The sequence below is a fragment of the Petaurus breviceps genome, unplaced genomic scaffold (assembly GCF_028583685.1).
Source record: "Petaurus breviceps papuanus isolate PSGF00001 unplaced genomic scaffold, PetGlider_PUasm1.0 185, whole genome shotgun sequence".
Lineage (NCBI taxonomy): Eukaryota > Metazoa > Chordata > Mammalia > Diprotodontia > Petauridae > Petaurus > Petaurus breviceps.
In genome coordinates, this window is record NW_027185797.1 from 32,122,948 (window position 1) to 32,144,599 (window position 21,652).

Here is a 21,652-nt window from a genome sequence, read left to right on the forward strand (position 1 = left end):
TCAGTGCCAGGGCTTTGGGGGATCCAGGTGGTACAAACTCATTTTCTAGAAAGTGAGCTGATGTGCCTTCTCTTCTCTCCTAAAATTTGTCCTTTTCTTTGGATACAACGATTGTTCTTCTAACCTCTTTTTTTTTTCTTTTTAAATACAGGCTCTGGCAAGAAGAATTTCAAATCCATACCTAGAACATACTGCTTCCCAGGTATGATTATACTGTGTCTCCATTCTTTTGTCATAACATTTACTCGCTAAGGAAAGACATTATTATCATTGGAATTATGAGTTCATTAAAGAAATTCCCACTGATAGCATAGGTTATCATTGTATTCTCTCCTGTCTCTCCTTTCCTATACCTCCTTCCCTCCCTCCCTCCCTCCCTCCCTCCCTCCCTCCCTTCCTTCCTACCTTTCTTCCTACCTTTCTTCCTTCCTTCCTTCCTTCCTTCCTTCCTTCCTTCCTTCCTTCCTTCCTGCCTTCCTTCCTGCCTTCCTTCCTGCCTTCCTTCCTTTCCTCCCTCGACCATCCCTTGACTATTTCTTTTTACTTTTTTAAAAACAATAGAAATCGAGTAAGTGTATAGCTTCATATGCATCCAGAAGGGTAGGTGGTTTGGGCATATTTTAGCAAGTTACAGTCGCAGTTTTACTCCCTAGTACTTCAGTATGCATAGGGCTATGGTTTGGATCAGTGTTCTTGCTCAAGCCTTGTACATTTAAACCCGTTTTTGTTATTATGAACTCAACAATCATTGATAAACATAAATATCTCATTATCTGAAGAACCAAAAAGAGACGTAATTACACATGAAGATATTAACTTTTTTACATTTGTTTTTTCAAATATCAATGACAGCAGTAATAATGGCTGGCACTGATTTAGCATCTTCAGCTTCCCAAAGCATTTTGCAAATACAATGTCATGAAATCCTCCAATCCTGGGAAGGAGATGCTGCTAGTGTTCCCACATCACAGCGCCCTTGCCTGGCCTTTCCACCATTCCCTGGTAACTCTGGCTTCTTTATAACATAAGGAGAGTCAAGCAAGACAAAGGGCCACATCGGGGGTGTCTCCCTGTGCACCTTCAGGCTGCGGCCCCTCTGCCAGCTGTGGGAGGCAGCCTAAGTCACCCTGGGCTGCCTTTCCCAGTCATTGCCTTTGTGGAGAACCCATGAACTCTTCCCTTCACTCTGCTCATTTCCCTCCTTGCCAGGGGCTCTTTGAGAGTTGCTGTGCCCCAAAAGTCCACCCCCCTTTGGTTACCATAGTGATGATCCTCTTCAGGCTTGTCTCAGCTGGTCCTTAGATGACAATCGTCCATCCTGAGGTCTGCACTTGAAGGTGTTCTATACTGGTAGTAGGCCATCCAAAGCTTGTGCCCCGCTGGGATGGCCTGTCGGAATTTAGGGTCGCCTCCACATCACGATCAAGGCATGCACATGCATGAATGCACACGCAAGCATGTGTGTGTGTGTAGATAATCGCTATCTATACACACATGCATATTTACATATATGTATATATTTGGATGTCCCAAAACCTTTAGTACAGGTTTAAGCTATTAAAGCTTAAATCTTTGTCTTTGTTTCTCTCTGTCCTTCCCTCTCTCTCTGTCCCTCCCCCCCCTCTGTTTCTCTGTCTCTGTCTTTCTCTCCCCACTCTGCCTCTCTGTCCCTCTCTCTCTGTCTCTGTTTCTCTCTCTCTCACACACATACATGCATACAGTCCTATGTCAATAAAATCAAAGGACAATTCCTATCCATAGGACGGGACCTATGACTTCCTGCATGTAGCAGCTCTCAGATGAGGAAGTTCTCTCTGCCAATGCAAATCAGCATCCACTCTGTACCCTAAAGGAAGATTATTCAGAGTATTCTGATGTTAAGTGACTTGCCCAGGGTCACAAAGCCAGTGTGTGTCAAAGGCAGGCCTTGGACTCGGGTCTTCTTGCTTTGGAGGCCACATCTCTACACAATGCTTTTTTCTTCTCACTGAGGATAGAAATCAGTATGGAGAGGGGATCTGGATTTTTCATCACCACCAGCGATGCCCACTGAGCAGCTGCCCCCACCAGACAGAGAGAGGCAGCATCTCCCAGACCACAGGCTCCGCAGGCTTCTAGCCTTCCCCCTACACCCCCCCCCCCCAAGCCACAGCTTCTGATGACCCAGGAGGGGATGGTCTCACCACCAAAGTCCTTGACTGTATCAAATGGTTCCACATCAAAAACGCATATGATTTCATCAGCAGAAATGACATTTAGGAAGAAAGGTTAACCTATGCTTTGGGGCTGCTTCCTAAGGACGATGGGACCTTCTGTCTGATGTGCAGCTGAAACCTTCTGTGCACTGTCTCACATTTGGATGGAAGGCCCTGGGGAGCAGGGACTAGCTTGCTTGGCACATAACTGCTGAATAAGTGCTTCATTCATTCATTTATCCTCTCCCATCGCTCTTCCCCCCTTCTTTCCCTCTTTCTCCTTTCCCCCTTCCTTTCCCCACTTCCCCTGGTCTCTCTTTGTCCCTCTCTGTCTCTGTCTCCTGTTTATCTCCTTTCTTGTATCTCTATCTGTTTAAACCTGTGCTTTCATTGGTTTAAAGAACTTCCAGTGTGGAAAGTTCCTCTGTCAATGCATACCCTTCTCATCCTGTAAGGTCACATCAGCCTTTGTGCTCATGTCTCTGATGGGAGAGCAGAGAGGAGAGCTCTCCCCAAACCTCCCTTTGAGGAGGGTGCTCAGCCCAGCCATCTCCTCATGTCCCTTCCAGGCCCCTCCTTTAAATGTCCCCATCAGAGTTCTTTTTTGTCCCCCTTCTGACCTATTTACTGTCCCTATTACCTTGTAAGCACCTTGAGGGCAGGGATTGTTGTTGGTGGGTTTTTTTTTAATGTTTGTACCCCCAGAACTTAGTGCCTTGCACACAGCAGGCACTTAATAAATGTTTATTACCTGTCTGGGCAAGTGATCTGCAACTTATGCATATCAGTGTCTTCCTGGGCTGCCCAGGGTCCTGAGGGGCTTGGCCATTTGCCTAGGGCTCCATAGCTCATATATGTCAAAGGCAAAATTTGAACTCCAGTCAGTCTTCCCGACTCCAGTGCCAGTCGTCTGTTCATTACCCCACCAGAAGGTTTGAGTATCTAGGTGCCCTTCTGGGGAAGAGCAGAGAAGTCTGGAATCACTGTTTCTAAACCTTCTCTTGGTGGGCACCTCAAGCTATGGTCTGCTTAGGCTTGACTGCGTTGGCGATGGTTCCGTCTAATTTTGACAGCAGCAGATTTTCAGCGTCGGGGGAGGATCTGGGGGTCGTTTGTAGAAAATGCTGTTTCCCCGTATGTGTGGAAATGGAAAGCTGGGGTTTGTCTTGACATAGCTGTCAGTGACGGGGCGGCAGGGCCACCAAGGGCAGCAGCTGCAGTTTGCCCAGAACAGGAATAGCGGCGGCAGGGATGGCAGAAGGAGACCCCAGGCAGTAGCTTGTGGCAGAGATTTCTTGGAACCCTGTTTTCCTGGGCAGTGGAAATAATATCAATAATAGTAACCTACATTTATCTAAGTTGCAATGCATTTTAAAACATTAATAATGTTAGCTAGTATTTATATTATACTTCATAAATATCCTATATGGTCCTCACGACAACTCTGAAAGGTAGGTGCAATTATTATCCCTGATGAGGAGGAAACTGAGGCAAGCAGAGATTAGTAAATCTTTGAGGCTGGGTTTTTCTGTCTTTCTGTCTCCAGGCCTAGCCTCCAGCCACTGTGCCACCTAGTTGCCCATTTGAGCCTCACAAAAGCCCTGTGAGGAAGGAAGTGTTTATGATGTGCCAGGCACTGTGAGGCAAATGCGACAGTAGAACTATTCTCATTTTACAGATTAGGAAACTGAGGCTCAGAAAGGTCTTGTGACTTGTCCATGGGCACACAGTGAGCAGCTGAGCCCAGGTCTTCCTGATTCCAAGGCCCATGAGCTGTCTCCTCCACCACAGACCCCTCGTATTGACCCAGGAAGGTTGAGGGTCTATGGTGACTACTGAGGCGAAGCAGCCAGTCCATATGTTTGATTTGCCACGGGACTTGGAGCAGAGCCAAGTTTCCCATGTGGCTCCTGGCTCCATCTCCTCCTTGCCTGGTGATGTCTCTCCTGACTCTTCCAGACTTATGGTTGTGTGCTCACCATCATGGAGGGGTACGCTGGAACATGGTGGAAGACTTCATTTTTAGCTCTGCTTAGGAAGTGATAATGAGATACTCCCCAGAATGATGTTAGACTTGTTCCCTGTCAGATCTAAATCAGTCCCTTTCATGTTCTTGTTTTTTGCTTTGGATGGATGATAGAAACCATTATGGAGCAGGGTGAGAAGCAATGTCAGGAGACAAGCCAGGAAAATGATGGGCTTGGTGTTTCTGTTATAAGACAAGACCCTTCGGTGTGTGAGCCTGAAAGAGGAGACGGCTCAGGTGACGGGCCTCACACACCAAATGCTTTGGGATCAGATCTGGAAGAAGGCTGCTGGCGTGGGATGGAGGAGGCATGTATGTATCCTGGTGCCCTTAGTGCCAAGGTGGCACCGTTCCCTTGAAGTCAGCCCCAGAGCCTCACTGGGGGACCAGAAGATAAAGGTCATCTTTGTCTTAGTTGACACCAGGATCAGCCCCACAGAGCCTCTGGGGTGGCCGTGCAGTCTTGAGGGTGAGCCTAATGGGAAACAAGCTCTGGCAGGACCCAGGGCTGGGGGGTCAGAGAGCAGGAACTGGAGAGCGCCCTAGGAGTCACCAAGTCCAGGCCTGTCATTGGACAGAAGAAGAAACTGAGGCCCAGTCTCCTACAGCTCCTGAGGGACTCAGGCAGGACTTGAAGCTGGGTCTTCCTGACCCCACGTCTAAAGCTCTAAGTTGTCACATCATGCTGTTGGGAAGGCTTCAAGGAGGGGCCAGTAATGGACAGGGAGGACAAGTGCAACTTTCCAAAGCATGACTCGTATATTTTGTATGAGAGATTGTCATGGGGGTTAAAGAGCCAGCCTCAGATAGTCAACAAACATTTATTAAGTCACCACTATGTGGCAATTGTTTGGCCATTCAGTCGTGGTTTACACTTCATGACCTGTTGGGGGTTTTCTTGGCAGAGATACCTGAGTGGTTTGCCATTTCCTTCTCCAGCTCATTTTACAGATGAGGAAATGGAGGCAAGCAAGGTTAAGTGACTTGCCCAAGGTCACACAGCGAGTAAGTGTCTGATGCTGGATTTGAACTCAGGTCTTCCTAATTCCAGGCCTGGTGCTCTATCCACTGCACCACCTAGCTGCCCCTACAGCAACAAGATGTGGCAGGCATTGTGCCAGTCCCAAGGGATACAAAGCAAGGTGAACATCCCCTGCTCTCCAGGAGCTCAGGAGCAAACTCCTGTGTTCATGTCCTGCACCATCGCTGGTGCCCCAGAGGCACTTATTATATTATAACCAAACATATGTTATGTTATGTTACGTTACATTACATTATGTTATGTTATGATGTGTTGTGTTGTGTCAAGTTGTGTCATGCTGTGTTTAATGTGTTGTGTTATGTTACATGATATTACATTACATTATATCCAGCACTTATTACACACTTTCTGTATACAGGCACAGTTCTTAGAACCATGGCAGCCATCAGAGACTCTAAGATACAAAGCAGGATCACTCCTACATTGGTAGGCAGTGTCTGCTCATCTTTGAATTTTCAATATCGATGAAATGACAATTCTTGTCCTTATCCTGATAATTTTATATTCACCTCTCTGTGCTCATTATTCCCTCCTCATAGAATGTTAGCTCTTTGAGGGCAGGGAGTGTTTGGTTTATGGCTTTGTATCTCCAGTGCCTAACATACAGTAGGTGCTCTATAAATGCATGTTGAGTTGAACTGAATTGCCAAGCTAAGTTCAGAGAGCTCATCACCAAGATGTTGGCCCTGAAATTCTGAAGGAGGTTTGTATTGTTTTAGCGACAGTGATTTGTGAAGACATATTGTCTTCCTTAGAGGAAGCTAGTGGCTCAGTGAATAGAGTACTGGGTTTGGAGTCAGGAAGACCTGAGTTCAAATCCTGCTTTCAGGCCCTTCCTAGCCTAGTGGTGATTGCCTGACAAAATGGCTCCAGCAGAAAAGGAAATGGCAAACCACCCAGGATCTTTGCAGTGAAAACCTCAGATGGGGTCATGAAGGGTCAGACATCACTGTAACAGCCGAACAACTATAGCAGGATGGTCTTCCTCGCCGTTACTTACCCCCTTATGACATTTGTAAAGAAGATGTCAATTTTAAAACCTCTTCCTTCCTAGGTCAGCCATACTTTTTCTCCCTCCCAGAGAGATGTCCTTTAAAACAAAGAATATCAGAGAAAAAACCAGTTCATTAAAAACTAAGCAGTGCATCCTCCAAGTGCAACCTTCTATGTCATGATCCATACTCAAAGTAGCCCCCACCTTGGCAAAGAAGGGGACAAGGTTGTTAATCAACAGCAACAACAAAAACCATACCTAATCATACCTGAAACGGGGGAGCAAAAGTGTGGGTGGTTGCATCAGCTTGGATCTCTCAGAGTTTTACAATCAGAGACATTCAAACATGGCACATTGTAAATATATAAATGGAAAACTTGGCCAAGGAGAGGATTCATTGTATTTGAGTCCCCATTTCTTGGCACATATTGGGCACCTAATAAATGCTTGTTGTTTGATTGACTGGAAGCTAATGTGTGTGTGTGCACCGCATCAGGCAAATGGTCAAATCAGGAGCCAGCTCAGGGGCACTTGGGTCATGTTCCTAGAACCCTCTGTAGCAGTAAGCACCCCAGCACACCCAGGATGACTGCTAGCACAGGCTCTTAGATCTGCTTTTCTAAAGGAAAGCAACTCAAAATGGGTTAACAATCTTAGTTTAATCAATCGAACATATATCATTTACCTAATTCAGGGGGAAAAGTCAGTACCCTGAACTTCAGAGAATACAAACAGAAGTTACAAGCAGACAGAGAAACAAATCAGCAGACAGGCTTCTGGCTGTCTGACCATTACATCCATACCTAGTTAGTTACCAGAAAGGGAAGCACCAGCATCTGGGTTTTTGAAGCCAGGGGGCTTAACAACTGCCTAGAGTTTCAACTGGCCAAATCACACAACTCTTCCCAAAGTGAGCCCCAAAGCAAGACCTCACATCAGGGTATAGATAGCCTTCTCCTGACTCAGAGAATGTCACAACCCTCTTGACCCACTGCCCAATCACAAAGTAACAAGATATTCAGCCTATTAGGGGGCAGAGTATATTTTCAAATCAGGGAAGGTTCTCAGAATTACTTAAGCCTATCAAGGGGCCAAGGGGCAGGGAAGATCTTCAGATTCCCATTCCCATAACACCCTCCCCAAATCAAAACAAAATTTAAAAATACAGTTGTCCTTCACGGAAAAAGAGCAAATCTTACATCTGTGTCCCCCCCCTCTGGGACTTGGGGATAGGAAATGCAATGAGATCTCTCACTGTGGATAAAGAGTGGGAGCATCTACTCCCCACCCTACCCCACCCCCATTTAGGCAGAAACCTAGAACTTCAGGGTTCAGGGAATGGAGTTTTCCAAACAACTAGAATTTTATTTTTAAAATGAACAAAAGCACAACATGTGTAAGTGCCTCCGAGCGAGCTGGTGCTTAACTTCTTGCATAATTAACAAATTCCAGACCTGTGCTGAGGAATGAGAATGATACACGGCAAGTGTGTATTGAGAAGAGGAAGAGACAAAGCCATGAAACTCTGGATCATTTAGTGAATCAGCCACAGATGAGGCCATGAGCTACATTAGCTCCTGTTGATGCTATGCTGTGAACAGATGAGCCGGGAGAAGTTCCCAGTGTGGGTCCGAACCCCCCCACTGTAGATTTAGGAATGTTCCGACTCTGTCCATGTGTAAGGTGTTCACCCAGCCAGGGACAAACAGTCCTCTCAGATCTCAAGAGGCAGGCGTATGTATGTGTATGATTATGGGGCAGATGCAATTTGGAATGCTGCTTTCACTGCGTCTTGCTTTACTAATGCAGAATTAGGGACAACTTTTTTGTGCAAAATGAAGAGGGATCTTAGAATCCCAGAACTGGGTCTGGCTCACAATCCAAGGAGTCTAACTGTATGCCTGAATGAGAATTCCTCCCCTGAGCATGGTCATTTGGCTTCTGTTCGAAGGCCTGCAACATCTGGGAGCCCCCTCCCCAGTCGTGGTTCATTCTGCTGGGGGATGGTTCTGTTAGGAAAACTGTCCTAGTATCGAACTTAAACTCACCTCTGCAGATTCTACTCATTCTTCTAGTTCTGCCCTCTGTGGTGAAAAGAACATCGAATCCATCTTCTGCCTTTCAAATATTTGAATCTATTTTCGATATCTTCATCTCCCACCCTACCACAAACACCTTGATTTTCTCTCATCTAGACTAAATAGCCTCAGTTCTTTCAAGAAATCCTCATACTGAGGCAGCTGGATGTTGAAATTGATAAAGGACAGGATTCGAGTGAAGATTTGGCCTTAGACACTCACCAGCTGTGTGATCCTGGGCAAGTTCCTTAACCTTTCTGAGCCTCAGTTTTGTCCTCCATAAAGTAAGGATGACAATAGCACCAAACTCCCTGAGTTGTTTCCCTGTCTGGCTTGCTCTCTGCTGAATCCTCTTTAACTTGGGATGATTCTTCCCAATACAGATTAACCAGGACTAAATATCTGCTTCCATGTAGGTGTGACCAGAGCAGGGGCCAATGACACACCTAACTCCTTATCTGGGGGATCTTTGCCTCTTTTAACTCTGATGAATTCAATGAAACAGCTTTTGGCATGTGAAGAAAAAAATCAACCCATTAGTGACTTGCATCCATTCACATGAATAGCATTCATTGGCTGATACCAAAGAGATGTGCCCAAGATGGTCAGTGTCTACACACATATCATATAGGCAAGCTATAAGACTTTCTAGGAGCAGTAGCTTAGTGCTTTGTGTTCTTTGTGTGCTGCATTGTGACTACTGGACAAATCATAGAACTTGGCCTCAAATTTAAAGTCTTTTATTCATTTTTTTCATAGATTTATGGAGAGAATTCTTCCTGTGCTGGGAGAGCCCTGAGGAATATCTTTACGGTGCAAGCATCTGACCTGATAAAAGACAGAGTGAACCTTAAAGGAGTTTACAGGTAACTTCATTGATGATTATCATCATAAAAATGGCTGCTTAAAATCATTACTTTGTTTCCTGGCTAGGTGGGGCTCAGAAGAAATCACACGGACCAACCTTGGGCTTGAAAAGCTTAACTAACTCACCTCAACCTTTTAGAACACTTTCTATTGTTGTTTAGTCATTTTTTTTCATCTGTGTCCCATTCTTCAGGACCGCGTGTGGGGTTTTCTTGGCAGAGTTACTGGAGTGGTTTGCCATTTCCTTCTCCAGCTCATTTTACAGATAAGGAAACTGAGACAACAGGGTTAAGTGACTTGTCTAGGATCATACAGCCAGTAAGTGTCTGAATCATGATTTGAACTCAGAAGATGAGTCTTCCTGATTCCAGTCCCAGTGCCCCTTTAGGATCCCCGACTTCTTTCAAAGAACACTTCAGATGCTGTCTTGTAAGTGAGACCTGTCCTGACTTGGCTCCTCACATATGAGAATGTTTTCTCTCCTTGAAATTACTTTGTTTCTTTAGGTACTGAACACTACATTTACTGGATCCTCCGAATCAAATACAAACCACTTGAGGGCAGGGCCTGATGCATGTTTGTCTTTTTACCTCCAGCACCTAGGACAGCTACACTTGGCTTGACTGCCTTTGCATGTGGTGGATGACGTTTGAGTTCCCTCAGGTAGCCATGTGCTCAGAGCAGGTCTGTTAGGGACATGAGCTTTAGAACTCAAATTAGGGTTTTGGCCAAACTCACCTTCAGTGTATACTGGACAGGGAGCTATCTCAGGGAAGGCCCACCCTCACCTCTGCTGTCACTCTGCTCTGCTCACATTACCATCCACAAATACCCCAGGAATTACTGGCTCCCCAGTAGACTCAGTTATCAGTAAACATGGATTAAATGCTTTCTGTGGGCCAAACACTGTGCTATGCTGTGTGTTGGAAGCTCTTTGGAAGGCTAGATACTCAGGACCTCAGAGAGTTAGAAGGGCCCTAAAGGCCATCCCATGCCATCCTTATCTGACAATATAGATAGATAACATTCCTGCTTATCCAGTCTTTGCCTGAAGCCTCCAGTGAGGCCAAATCTACTCCTGAAATAGCCAGGTCCAGTTTTGAGTAATTCTAATGTTAGGGGGTGTTTCCTGAGAGCAAATCTAAGTCTCCCTTTACTCTTTCTATCTGTGCCTTCTAAACAAAACAGGACATTCCTAATTTCTCCTCCCTCCCCAACCCCCCCCCCATCGCCCTGTGATGGCTCTTTAAATTCTGGAATAGCAGAGGCTCAGGGGTTCATTCTTCCAAGCTCATTCAGCCCAGCAGGTCAGGTCCACTGAGGGCAGCTAAATACTGTTCCCTGAAGGGCTCTCAGGGGTAATTCAGAAGGTTGGGGATTTGAGCATAGTTCACTCATGAGTCCCCATCATTATTCTCCCCATTGATCATTAACTGATATCAAGTAGTCAACCAGACTTAATTAGCTTTGAGAAATGAGTTTTTATTAAGACGACCCAGTTAGCATGAAAGTGCACACCCCACAGAACTCTTCAACTTCAGGCACTTGTCTTCACAGCTAGCTGAAACATTTGATTGATTGATTATAGAACTCAATCCAAGAGGCAATCCAACTGAATAAAGGTATGGGGGTGTAGGGAATTCTCTTTGAGACTATAAGGGTGACTCTTTCAATCACCCCTCCCCCATCCTTATACATTAACAAGTTTTCATGTCGCCTCCCCTGCCCCACCTCACTCCAGTCTTTTTTTCTCCATCTTGAAAATCCCCAGTTCCTTTGACTGATCTCCATAAGGCACCAACATCTAAGCTTTCATTGTCCTGTAGCCTAGGTCTGTCTGCCCTCTGGCTTATCGATGTCCTTTTAAATTGTTGAACCCAGAACTCCAAACACTACCCCAACCAAGGCCACATATGTTGGGACTGTCCTTTCCTTAGATTCTGTGCCTTAATGCAACCCAAAATCCACTCCAGCCTTTTGGCAATCATATTATATTCTTTGATTCAGATGGTTCTTGCAGTCCACTAAGACCCCCAGATCATTATTTTACATTTATATCTATTGAATTTCACCATATTAGATTCATTCGTTACTTTAGACTAAAGTTTGCAGTATCTCTAGTGAAACAAGCACAAAAGCCAAACAGATTTTTTTCTTTTTTTTTTTTTGCCTTTTGGAGGGCAATTGGGGTTACGTAAGTTGCCCAAGTATACACGGCTAGTTTTTTTTGTGTGGGTGTCAAGTGTCTGAGGCCGGAACTGAACTCTGGTTCTCCTGACTCCGGGGCCGGCACTTTACTCACTGTGCCACCTAGCCACCCCAGAATTTTATCTTCTTAAGAGTATCCCAGGTATATTCTTAGACTAAAACTTCCATTGAATTTAACTGCCCATCAGGGGAGACCTGGGTTCAAATCCTGACTCTGACACAAAGCTTTTTAAACACGAATGTCAACACAAGCCAGTTAAACTCTCCCATACAGTGGGGATGATGACAGCAGCACCTCCCAGGATTAGGAGGCTTAAATAAGGGAATCTGGGCCCTTGAAGTGACTGCTAGATGTCAGTTAATGTTGTTGTTATTATTCTGGTCTCCACCTAGAACAGGATCTATTTCTGGTTCCTTGTGGGAGCTGGCAGTGAGTTGTGGGTGCTTTGACTCAGTCTCACCACATTAACCTGACACCACGGCCTCAGCGTCTGTGACAGCTCTTGGTAGCATATCTCCAGGGGGATCGACTCAAGTTATTTTTCTCCTGAAGACGCTGAGAGGATAGAGATGAGTCAGGATCCTGGAGGAGACAAGTGAGGCATGAAACACCCCACCTGTTCCTGGAGGTGGGAGATGGGGTGGAGAGCGGGAGTTTTGCTATTTCAGATCCCTGGCGATCTGCCAGAAGTGGTTTTTTCTTCCATGGACAGAGACACAAGTTGCTAACATGATGGCAAGGGATAGAGTGTTTCCCATTACCATGAGCTCCACAAATAAATTGAAAAGTCACATTGCCAGTCTGCTTGGAGAACAACTTAATCTGGGAGACTTTGAAATAATCTGTGTGTCAAACACTACATTTCCTCAGTAGCAGAAGTCGGAGGCTGGCTCCCAAGCACCTTTGCTGGATAATTTAGCCACTCACTCACCTGTGCAGAATGCTAATGTGCCTGGGTGCTTCCTCATGACTCAGAATGAACATCTGCTATTTCAAAGTCTCGAGACATGTCTTTGTTAGAAAATAATAGGAGCCTAGATCTGGAGCTGGAGGGTGCCTCAGGGACTGTCTTGGAGCCTAGATCTGGAGCCTCAGGGACTGTCTTGTCCAACATCTTCATTTTACATATGAGGAAACTGAGGCTCAGTGAGGTTTAAGGATTTGCCCAGGGGTTAAGTAGAGCCAAAAGACAATATATACAATGACTGCAACAACAAAGTAGAAAGAGTAACCACAAAAAACCCTCAGAGTAACATCGCAAAATTATAAACAAGGCTCAAAAGAAGGATATGAGGGGACACTCCTGCCGACCCCCCTGAAGAGGCAGGAGATCCACAAAGTGTCACATACTATACGTGTTTTCAGACTTTTTGCCTGTATTAGTAATAGCTAGTATTTATACTGATGTATTGTCAGCTATGCTGATTTTTCTCCCTCTTTTTTCTTTCTCTTTCTTTAAAAATAGTCTATGTCCTATGGGATGGCTCCCTTCCCCAGTAGGGAGGGCTACTGGGGAAAACAATGGTGGTGTTGAAAAACAAATACCTCAATAAAATTTCTTAAAATAATATTGTTTTTCCAGATTGTCTGTAAAAACAATTTTAACTTTTGTTTTTAAAATTTTTTAGTTTCAAATTTTATCCCTCCCTCCCTCCTTTTCCTCTTCCCTAAGATGCTAAGCTATTTGATAAAGGTTATACATGTGCGATCATGCAAAACATATTTCCATATTAGTCATGTTGTAAAAGAAAACGTAGACCAAACCCCCCCCCCCACAAAAAATAAAGTATGATTTGATCTGCATTCAGACTCCATCAGTTCTTTCTCTGAAGGTGGATAGCATTTTTCATTATGGGCCCTTTGGAATTGTCTTGGGTCATTGCATTGAACTGAGTAGCTAAGTCATTCACAGTTGATTTTCATATGATATTGCTATTACTATGTACAATGTTCTCCTGGGTCTGCTCAATTCACTTTGCGTTGGTTCATGTAAGTCTTTCCAGGCTTTAAAAAAAAAGTATCCTGCTTGTCATTTCTTAAAGCACAGTAGTATTCAGTCACAATCATATACTACAACTTGTTCAACCATTCCCCAATAAATAGACATCTCCTCAATTTTCAATTCTTTGCCATCACAAAAACAGCAGCTATAAATATTTTTGTAGAAATAGGTTCTCCCCCACCTTTTTAATCTTTGGCAAGCCAACGTTGTATAGCTGGATGTAAGGCCATTCACAGTAGCTTTCCAGAAGAATGCTACTGTGAACAGCTTTTAAGGTTCTGATTACTCAGTATAGTGATCACTCTATTCCATAACAAATCAAAGCAAAACATCCACAGGAAATCAAGGTACAGCATTCACAATATTACAACTTATCACAGAAAATCACAATATAATATTCACAACATAGTCTCAAAGTACAATAGTCAAAGTCTTCCACTCATGGGGCAGTTTTGATTAACTCAATCAGTCACTTATCAGTAACAATATCTCAAAGTACTCAAAGTACAATCAGTCATTTATTCTGCAAAGTCTTACTAAGTATCATACACAAAACCCTCCACCCCTTAGGTAACTAGTAAACTAAAATTCCATAATCACTCAGTACCCAAGGAGAGGTCTTTTCATCTTGACTTGGGGCTTGTTCTCAGATTCCCTGGATCCCCTTCCATGGTCCCAGATTCTACCTGGATTCACCAGACTGTCACCTGGGTTCAATGGCAGACAGCTCCCAGTTCCTTGACCAGCTCTCTGGGCTCCACACTGGCATTCACAGGGTCTGGTCCATGTCAGCTCCTTCACCATTGCTGCTCCAGGGAATTCAAGGCTCAACCAAGCCACAAACAAACAAAGTCTCAGCATCCCAGTCGTGCTTCAGTCACCTGAGCTCCTGGCTCCTGGGCTTTGGGGCTCCTGGCTCCATATTCTAGGCTTCTGGGCTCCTGGCTGCAGCTCCTGGCTCTGGCCTCCTGGCTCTGGGCTCCTGGGATCCTGTTCAGAAGAAGCTCCACCACCACAAGTTCTCAGGACTCAGTTCTCCATTCTTCTGTAGCTGCTCTGCCACCAGATCTTGGTCTCAAGAAAATTCTGCCTGTGCCTCTCTGGGGCTTTTCTTATATACACAGTATTAGCTACTTCCTTCAGCCAACCCCTTCCTATTACATTAGTAACTGGAGACAGGAGTTCATACAGTCTGTTCCCCCAATCAAAGGCTTGATCAGTTACTAAGTGTTAAGTACCTGCTACTTTTGCCAACACAAAGGGATCTTCAAATTCAAATTACATTACCATTACACTGGAACAAAAGGTATGCACAGTTTTATAGCCATTTGGGCAGTTTTAAATTGTTCTCCAGAATGGTAGGACCAGTTCACAACTCTACCAACAATGCATTAGTGTCTCAGTTTTCCCACATCCCCTCTAACATTTTTCATTTTCCCTTTTCTGTCATGTTAGCCAATCTGATAGGTGTGAGGTGGTACCTCAGAATTGTTTTAATTTGCCTTTCTCTAATCTATAGTGATTTAGAGCATTTTTTATATTGCTAAAAACTTATCTTTAAAAAGAAATATTTAGCACAGGATACTTATTCTGTGAAATGCTTTCCAAGCCCCAAGACTTTTTTTTAACAGCACTTACTAGAATTTTTATATCAACAATAATAATAATTGCTGACATTCATAGAGTATACTTAGAATATTTGTAAAATACTCACACACCTTGTCTCTTTTGATCTTCACAATTGAGCCTGTGAGGCCAGTGCTATGGGTTTTATGAACTCCATTTTACAGGTAAGGAAACTGAGACTCAGGAAACTTGAGTGACCTTCCCAGGGTCACCCAGCGGGGGGCTGAGATTTGAACAGCATTCCTCCTGATTCCAGCTGTCCCTGTTCTTTTCAGCTCTAGGCACTGTGCTTGTGCCTGGAGATGGATTTGTGGTTTTCCCCAGGAGAGTGTGATCGCTTTAAGGATAAGGACATTTTGGCCTTTCTCGGTATTCCTGCTCCTTAGCGCAGGGATGTGCGCAGGGGACGTGCTTAATGGATCTAGGCTGATCTAGGCTGACACACTGACTCCAAATGGAACGCTCTTTCCATTATATCATCAGGAGAATTCAGCAGTGAGCCCTGGGTGCTCCTCACACGTCTCCTGCTGTCTGTTCTTTGAAATCTCTGCACTGATTGTTCTTTGTGACGTCACTTAACATCTCGGTAACTTGACCTTGTTATCATCCCTGTCATCTTCAGGGCTCCCCTCTAGAAGGGGCTTTAAGCTTTTCAAACGTGTTATGGCTGTCATCTCATCGGAGCCTCCCACCTCCCTGGGAAGGAGGTGTCATCACCACCACCACCACCATCATCATCCCCATTTTGCAGATAAGGAAACTGAGGCTGGGGTCTCACATCTCATCAGGGTTGGAGGCAGGTTCGAATCCAGGTCCTTCATTCACTCTTTTCGGCGCCTCGCTTTGCCTCAGAGATGCTTTGTCCAAAGTTCCAAACTCTGACCCCATACGGGCCTCCTGTATTGGAGATTTGTCACCTGTCGCCTTCATAGCCCCCTACGCCTTTCTGTTAATTAAGATTAACTCTTTCAGTGGGTGTGAGTTTTACTTTTCAAATTTTCATAGCTCATAGACCATACACTGAGAGCCAGAAGGGACCTTGGATGTCATCTAGTCCATCCTCCTCATGTTGTAGACAAGGAAACTGAGGCACAGGGAAGTTGTCAGTCTTTCAGTCAAGAGGTACTTACTAAATGCCAAGTATGGTGCTAAGCACTGGGGACATAAAAAGGGTGAAAATCATCTCTGCCCTCAAGGAGCTTAAATTCAAATAGGGAAGACAACATGAAAACAATGGTATAATATCTGTGTCTATAATATAGTAGTTTGTATTAGATCATATTTTAATTATATGTCTACATTATGGATATATATCACATATACACATTTCCCACATATATGTGTCTATGACCCATAATCTATGACCCATCATATGACTATGTAACATGACCCATATGTATACACTCTGTGTGTGTGTGTGTGTGATTTGAGCTGAATCTTGAAGGAAGCATGGAAGATCAGGAGGCAGAAAAGAGGAGGGGAAGGAGGAGGGGGGGGAGAGCAGGAGCAGTAAGAGCATTCCAAATAAAGAGTGAAAGAAAGAGTGTGGGACAGTGGGAAGGGCCGGATCTGCAGTCAGAGGACCAGGGTTCAAATGGCCCTTGACTGCTCACTAGCTGTATAAAATTGAGCAGGTCATTTACAGTCTTGAATTGTTTTCCATCCATCAGATAAAGGCATTAAACTGGGCGGCCTTGAAGGTCCTTTCCCCTGTGAGCTGTTCTCCCCTGACCACAATGGTGGGACACCTCAGAGTTCATATCCTGCAGATCCGGATCAGTGTTGTTATCTTAGGGCCGTGGTGTCTCAGCATTGGGAGGCAGCTTAGGGTGATAGTCTGGACCATTTTGTGCCATGGACCCCTTTGGCACTTGGTGAAGCCTCTGGGTCCCTTCTCACAATCATCTTTTTTACATAATTGAAGGGAATGCTGGATTTCAGAGAAGAATGAAAGTGAAGTCTTTTTCACCAGTCAAGGTCGTGACCTTTCTGAAACCTCTCCCCAGTAAAGCCATCTGCAGACCCCATGCTAAGGCCCCACGATCCAGCTCATCCTTCCACTCCATTCCCATAGGCCCTCACTTCCCTCATCTTTGAGAGGAGTCTCACTAGCTGCCCTCTGCACTCCTTGCCAGCTCTAAATCAGGAGCTTGGATACAAAACTTGCCTCCAACTTTAGCAGTCCCCAAATCTTCCAACTCATCCTTGAGTAACAAGGTTTTAATTCTGTCAATATCAAGGTCACCCCCTTCTGGACACTTTCCAGAGGATCAGTGTCTTGCCTAGAATATGAGATCCAGGAAGGAGCCCAGTAACCCATCTTTGGTCTGCCAGGGGTCCAGGACACTGGGGCTATTTTGCACCTCTCTCCCCTCATTCAGCTCATAATGCTAAGGCCATTCAAGACTTTCCTCATCTTCCTCATCCGTCATTTACAATTGTCCCATGTTTGTCTAGGAGGAGCTGTGTGGGATCTGAGCTTGTGGACTGGCTTTTGGAGAACTGTCCTTTCGTTCAGTGTCGCTCGATGGCCGTTGGTGTGTGGCAGCTGCTTCTGGACATGGGGATCATTCTCTCAGGTTTGTAGCCTAACACTGGCTCTTTGGTATCTCCGATCTAGTCCCTTCTTTTCCATCGAGCCTGTGGCTTCATTGGTATATGGCATTCCCATTTTGGAGGCTCCTTCTATCAGTTCAGGCCTATCCCTTTTATTGTTTTTTCTGCTCCCTATAATCTTAGTGAGTTTCATGGGTCACATAGGCAGTGTGGGGCAGAGGTATCATCTGAACCTAGGTGTTCCTGGTTTGGAGAATGGCTCAGTCCGCTACCCCAGAACTGATACAAATACTGATCAACAGTAGGTCCCTTAGCAAACCAAACCTTGCCCTCTTTATAAATGGGCAAAAACTGAGCGTGTTGTATGACCTTGGGCACGTCACAACCCCAGTTGCCCTGCAAAAAGCGCAAAAAATAAAGAAAACAACTGAGTGTGTCTCATCTGTATTGGCAAACCCTCCCCCCCCCAGCCACCATGAATATCTTTGTATCACTCATGATATGGAGAAGTAGGTGTTGGTAGAGGTTGGGTAGATTTTCTGAGACAGTTACTGGTCATCAGCCTTTTAGAGAAATGGTTGTGCCCTACCTGCTAGGACAGAGACTTGACTCTGCTCTGGTCCCTGTCCTCTCTCCCTTTCCTGGGACATTCCCACACTGGGTTTTTGTTTTCTTATAGTTTGGTTTGGGTTTGTTTTTTTTTTTTTAAATAAGGAACATCTTGAATTGCTATACATTTGTGGTTTTTCCTGACTGATTTGTAGTTGTTTCCAGAGACTGTCTGTCAGATGGTGAGAAAGCTTACTTCCTTTTAAGTCAGACTTAGGACTCCCCAACTCTCAGTCACCCCACCATCTGTGAAAGCTACACTTTAAAGGGGAGTCCTGGGGGCAGGGAGGGCAGCTAAATTGAGAGTGATTAATGTCAGTTCCTGTGGTTTGGCAGGGTGTGGGTGGGGAAGGAAGGGCCTGATTTCAGGAGACAAGGATTTTTTATCTAATGCTGCCCATGGTGGGGCTTTAGATGGGAATATTGAAACCCAAGAGGTTGGTTGATGCTGGGTGACCTTTACACTCCAGTGTCATAGGGAAACCGAGAGGCTGGATACAATGAGACCTTCCCAGTGTGGCTCTAGCCCTGCTTTCCAGGCTGGCTACATGTTACTCCCCCTAGATACTTTGTGTTCAGGATGAACTAACCAGGTTCCCTCCAGGCCATATCTCACCTCCCATCTCCACGCACTCCCGCAGGCTGCTTCCTCTTGCCTGGCATGCTCTCCCTTCTCTAAAATCCTTCAAGGTTCAGCTCGAGTCCCTCCAACTACACAGAGACAGAGACCTTTGCTGATCCCCCTCCTCCACACCAAATATCTTCCATCGACCTCTCTTTGTCTAAGCAGAATGGAAACTCCTGGAAATCAGGGGCAGGATTTATCAGGTCATAGGTTTAGATCTGGAAGAGACATCAGAAGTCATTTACTCTATTATACAGATGAGGAAACTGAGGCCCAGGGAGGTGGAATGTCTAGCCTAATGCCACACATGTCAGGCTCAGGACTTTCTCTTACTTCAGAGAAAATGTTCTTTCTCTTCTGCTATGCTGTGTCCCCTGTGGCGAGCACAGTGTCTGACATTTATTAATTTATTGAATTGAATTGAAATATATTGGCTTTTTTTTTTTAGCCCTAGTTTAGAAACCTGTTTAGAAAATGGAATGAATTCCTATTTGGAATCTGAAAGAGTTAGTTTTTCCTGAAGTCCAGTGGGCAGTAGGGTATGGCTCAGTCTTAATGACATGAGGCCTTGTGTCTAAACCTTACCCTCAGCATTGGACTCGTCCTATAAAGTCATAAAGATGCTTTCCTTATTTATTTATTTTTGATTTTTGGAGGGCAATTGGGGTTTAGTGGCTTGCCCAAAGTCACACAGCTAGTAAGTGTGTCAAGTGTCTGAGGCTGGATTGGAACTCAGGTCCTCCTGACTCCAGGGTTGGTGTTCTATTCACTGAGCCACCTAGTCGCCCCTGCTTTCCTTATTTTTTGCGCCACTTAAAATTCTTCTTCCCTATTAGGTTCCATTTTCTGTTGTTTCTGTTTGCATATATCATTGAAAGTATTGAACCAACCATAGAAAACTTAGGGAGATCTGCTTGTGAAAATTAGAGTGTAAAGAGTGTGTCCCCTGGTTCCTTGTATCATGGGAGGGACCTTGGGCCTAGGAGGCCTCACCAGGGGAACATGAATTCTTGGAGGTCTGACCAATATGGGAAACCTTTGAGCAAGGGTCTGGTGATGGACCATTGTCTAAGGCCAACCTAGGTAGGGGCAAGGAAGCTTCTGGTAACCCTGGCTGGGGCAGAAAGCTGCTGGGAGCCTGGCTGGGACAGGAGGTTTCTGGGGAGCCTGGCTGGGGCAGGAGGCTGCTGGGAGCCTGGCTGGGGCAGGAGGCTACTAGGAGCCTGGCTGGGGCAGGAGGTTTCTGGGGAGCCTGGCTGGGGCAGGAGGCTGCTGGGAGCTTGGCTGGGGCAGGAGGCTGGCACCCTGTTCTGCTCTAGGGTAAGAGGCAGCCCAGAGTCCTGAAGAGTCCTTAAGTTTGAATCTCACCTTTGCCATATAGCATAGGTGTTTAATCAGTGCATATTGGCTGACACTTACTAGCTATGTGGCCAGAGACATGTCCTCTCTTCCTCTTTTTTCACATCTGAAGTACGAGGTGTGGATGAAAGCATATGCATGAAGTCCTAGGTAAGTGTCGGTTCTTATTATCGTGAGGCACTGAATTCTTATGCCACATAGCAACAATTGCTAATAGTTCCACAGCACTGGAAAGCGTCCTACGTATGATTCATTTGAATCTCGTAACCTTCTCTAAGGTACATGCTATTATCATCCCCATTTTACAGATGTGGAAACAGAAGCTGGAAGTGAATGGCTGTTTCCAGTCAGCATGGCTGGGCAGGATCTACACACATGCTGTATGGGAAGAACTGGCTCTGGGCTCAGAGAACCCGGCTTCTAGTCTTCCTTCTGCTGCTTCTTTTCTTGCGTGTCTCTGGGCCTCAGTCTCTTCATCTGGCAGATGGGTGGATTGGCTCCAATAGCTTCTCAGGGCACTTCCCAGCGCTCCAGCTCTCTAGTTCTCTTCCAGAAATCGAGGGAGTTAGACAAGTTGGCCTCAAACGTCCATTTCATCTCTGAAGCAGTGATCCTGGAAATTCTCAGACTGTCTACTGTTATAGAGGGGTTGCAACCTGCATCTGAGGAGGGAGTTATTCACAGATTCTTGTAGCTTTGGAATTTAAAGAGGAAAAGATAGTCCTGTTGGAAGGCCTGGCATTTGAAAAGAAAAATACATACTGTGCCATTATGTCTCCAACATGAGCTAGAAAGGAAGCCTGGGTAGATTTTTGAACTAATGGATCCCTTTTTGTTCCCCCCAGTGGACCAGCAGCTGTATTTCCAGGACACCTACGTTTTCTACCAGTTTTCCTCAGATGAGTGCAGCTATCTGTACTGTGAATATGAAAGGGCCGAGGAGTGGCAGAATGGGGTGCGTCTCCTGCTGCAGCTGGTGCCACTCAGCCCATCGAGGGGAGACGACTGTGACCTGTAAGTGACACACTCTCTGACTCAGCTTCTTCTCCCTTCTGACTGCTACATGGGGAGGCTCAAATCAAGAGGGCGAGAAAACCCAATGTGGAGCCAAACAACGGCTTCCTGGGGCTCATCTAGCTTGGCATCTGCCAAGTTGTGACTTTCCTTTCCTAAGAACAGGGCTCAACAGCCTGGTGGGAAATCATCAGAACATAACATTTGGCAAATTAAAATAAATGAATCCTGATTGCTATCACTTGATAGTGAAATGCTATATCATGAATATGTAAAAATGGATGAAAAGTAGCAGAGGAGTTCCAGCTGGGACAGGGCGCCCAAAGTGGGGGCCCAGGGCAGGAGAGGGGAAGATGGATTTTGGGTTTTAGCCTAAGGGTAATCCATCTTCTAGAAGAAAGGAAGAAAGAGAGAGAGAGAGAGAGAGAGAGAGAGAGAGAGAGAGAGAGA

General features: G+C 45.3%; 1 protein-coding gene across 1 annotated transcript in view; it reads left to right on the forward strand.

The window, feature by feature from the left end:
• RAPGEF5 (Rap guanine nucleotide exchange factor 5) overlaps positions 1 to 21,652 on the forward strand; it is a 245,401-nt gene that overhangs the window by 40,861 nt on the left and 182,888 nt on the right. Inside the window, exons 2-5 of the mRNA XM_069088737.1 lie at positions 152 to 202; positions 9,095 to 9,201; positions 17,497 to 17,618; positions 21,034 to 21,202. Coding sequence (XP_068944838.1) covers positions 152 to 202; positions 9,095 to 9,201; positions 17,497 to 17,618; positions 21,034 to 21,202 — 449 coding nt within the window. The remainder of the gene's footprint in view (positions 1 to 151; positions 203 to 9,094; positions 9,202 to 17,496; positions 17,619 to 21,033; positions 21,203 to 21,652) is intronic.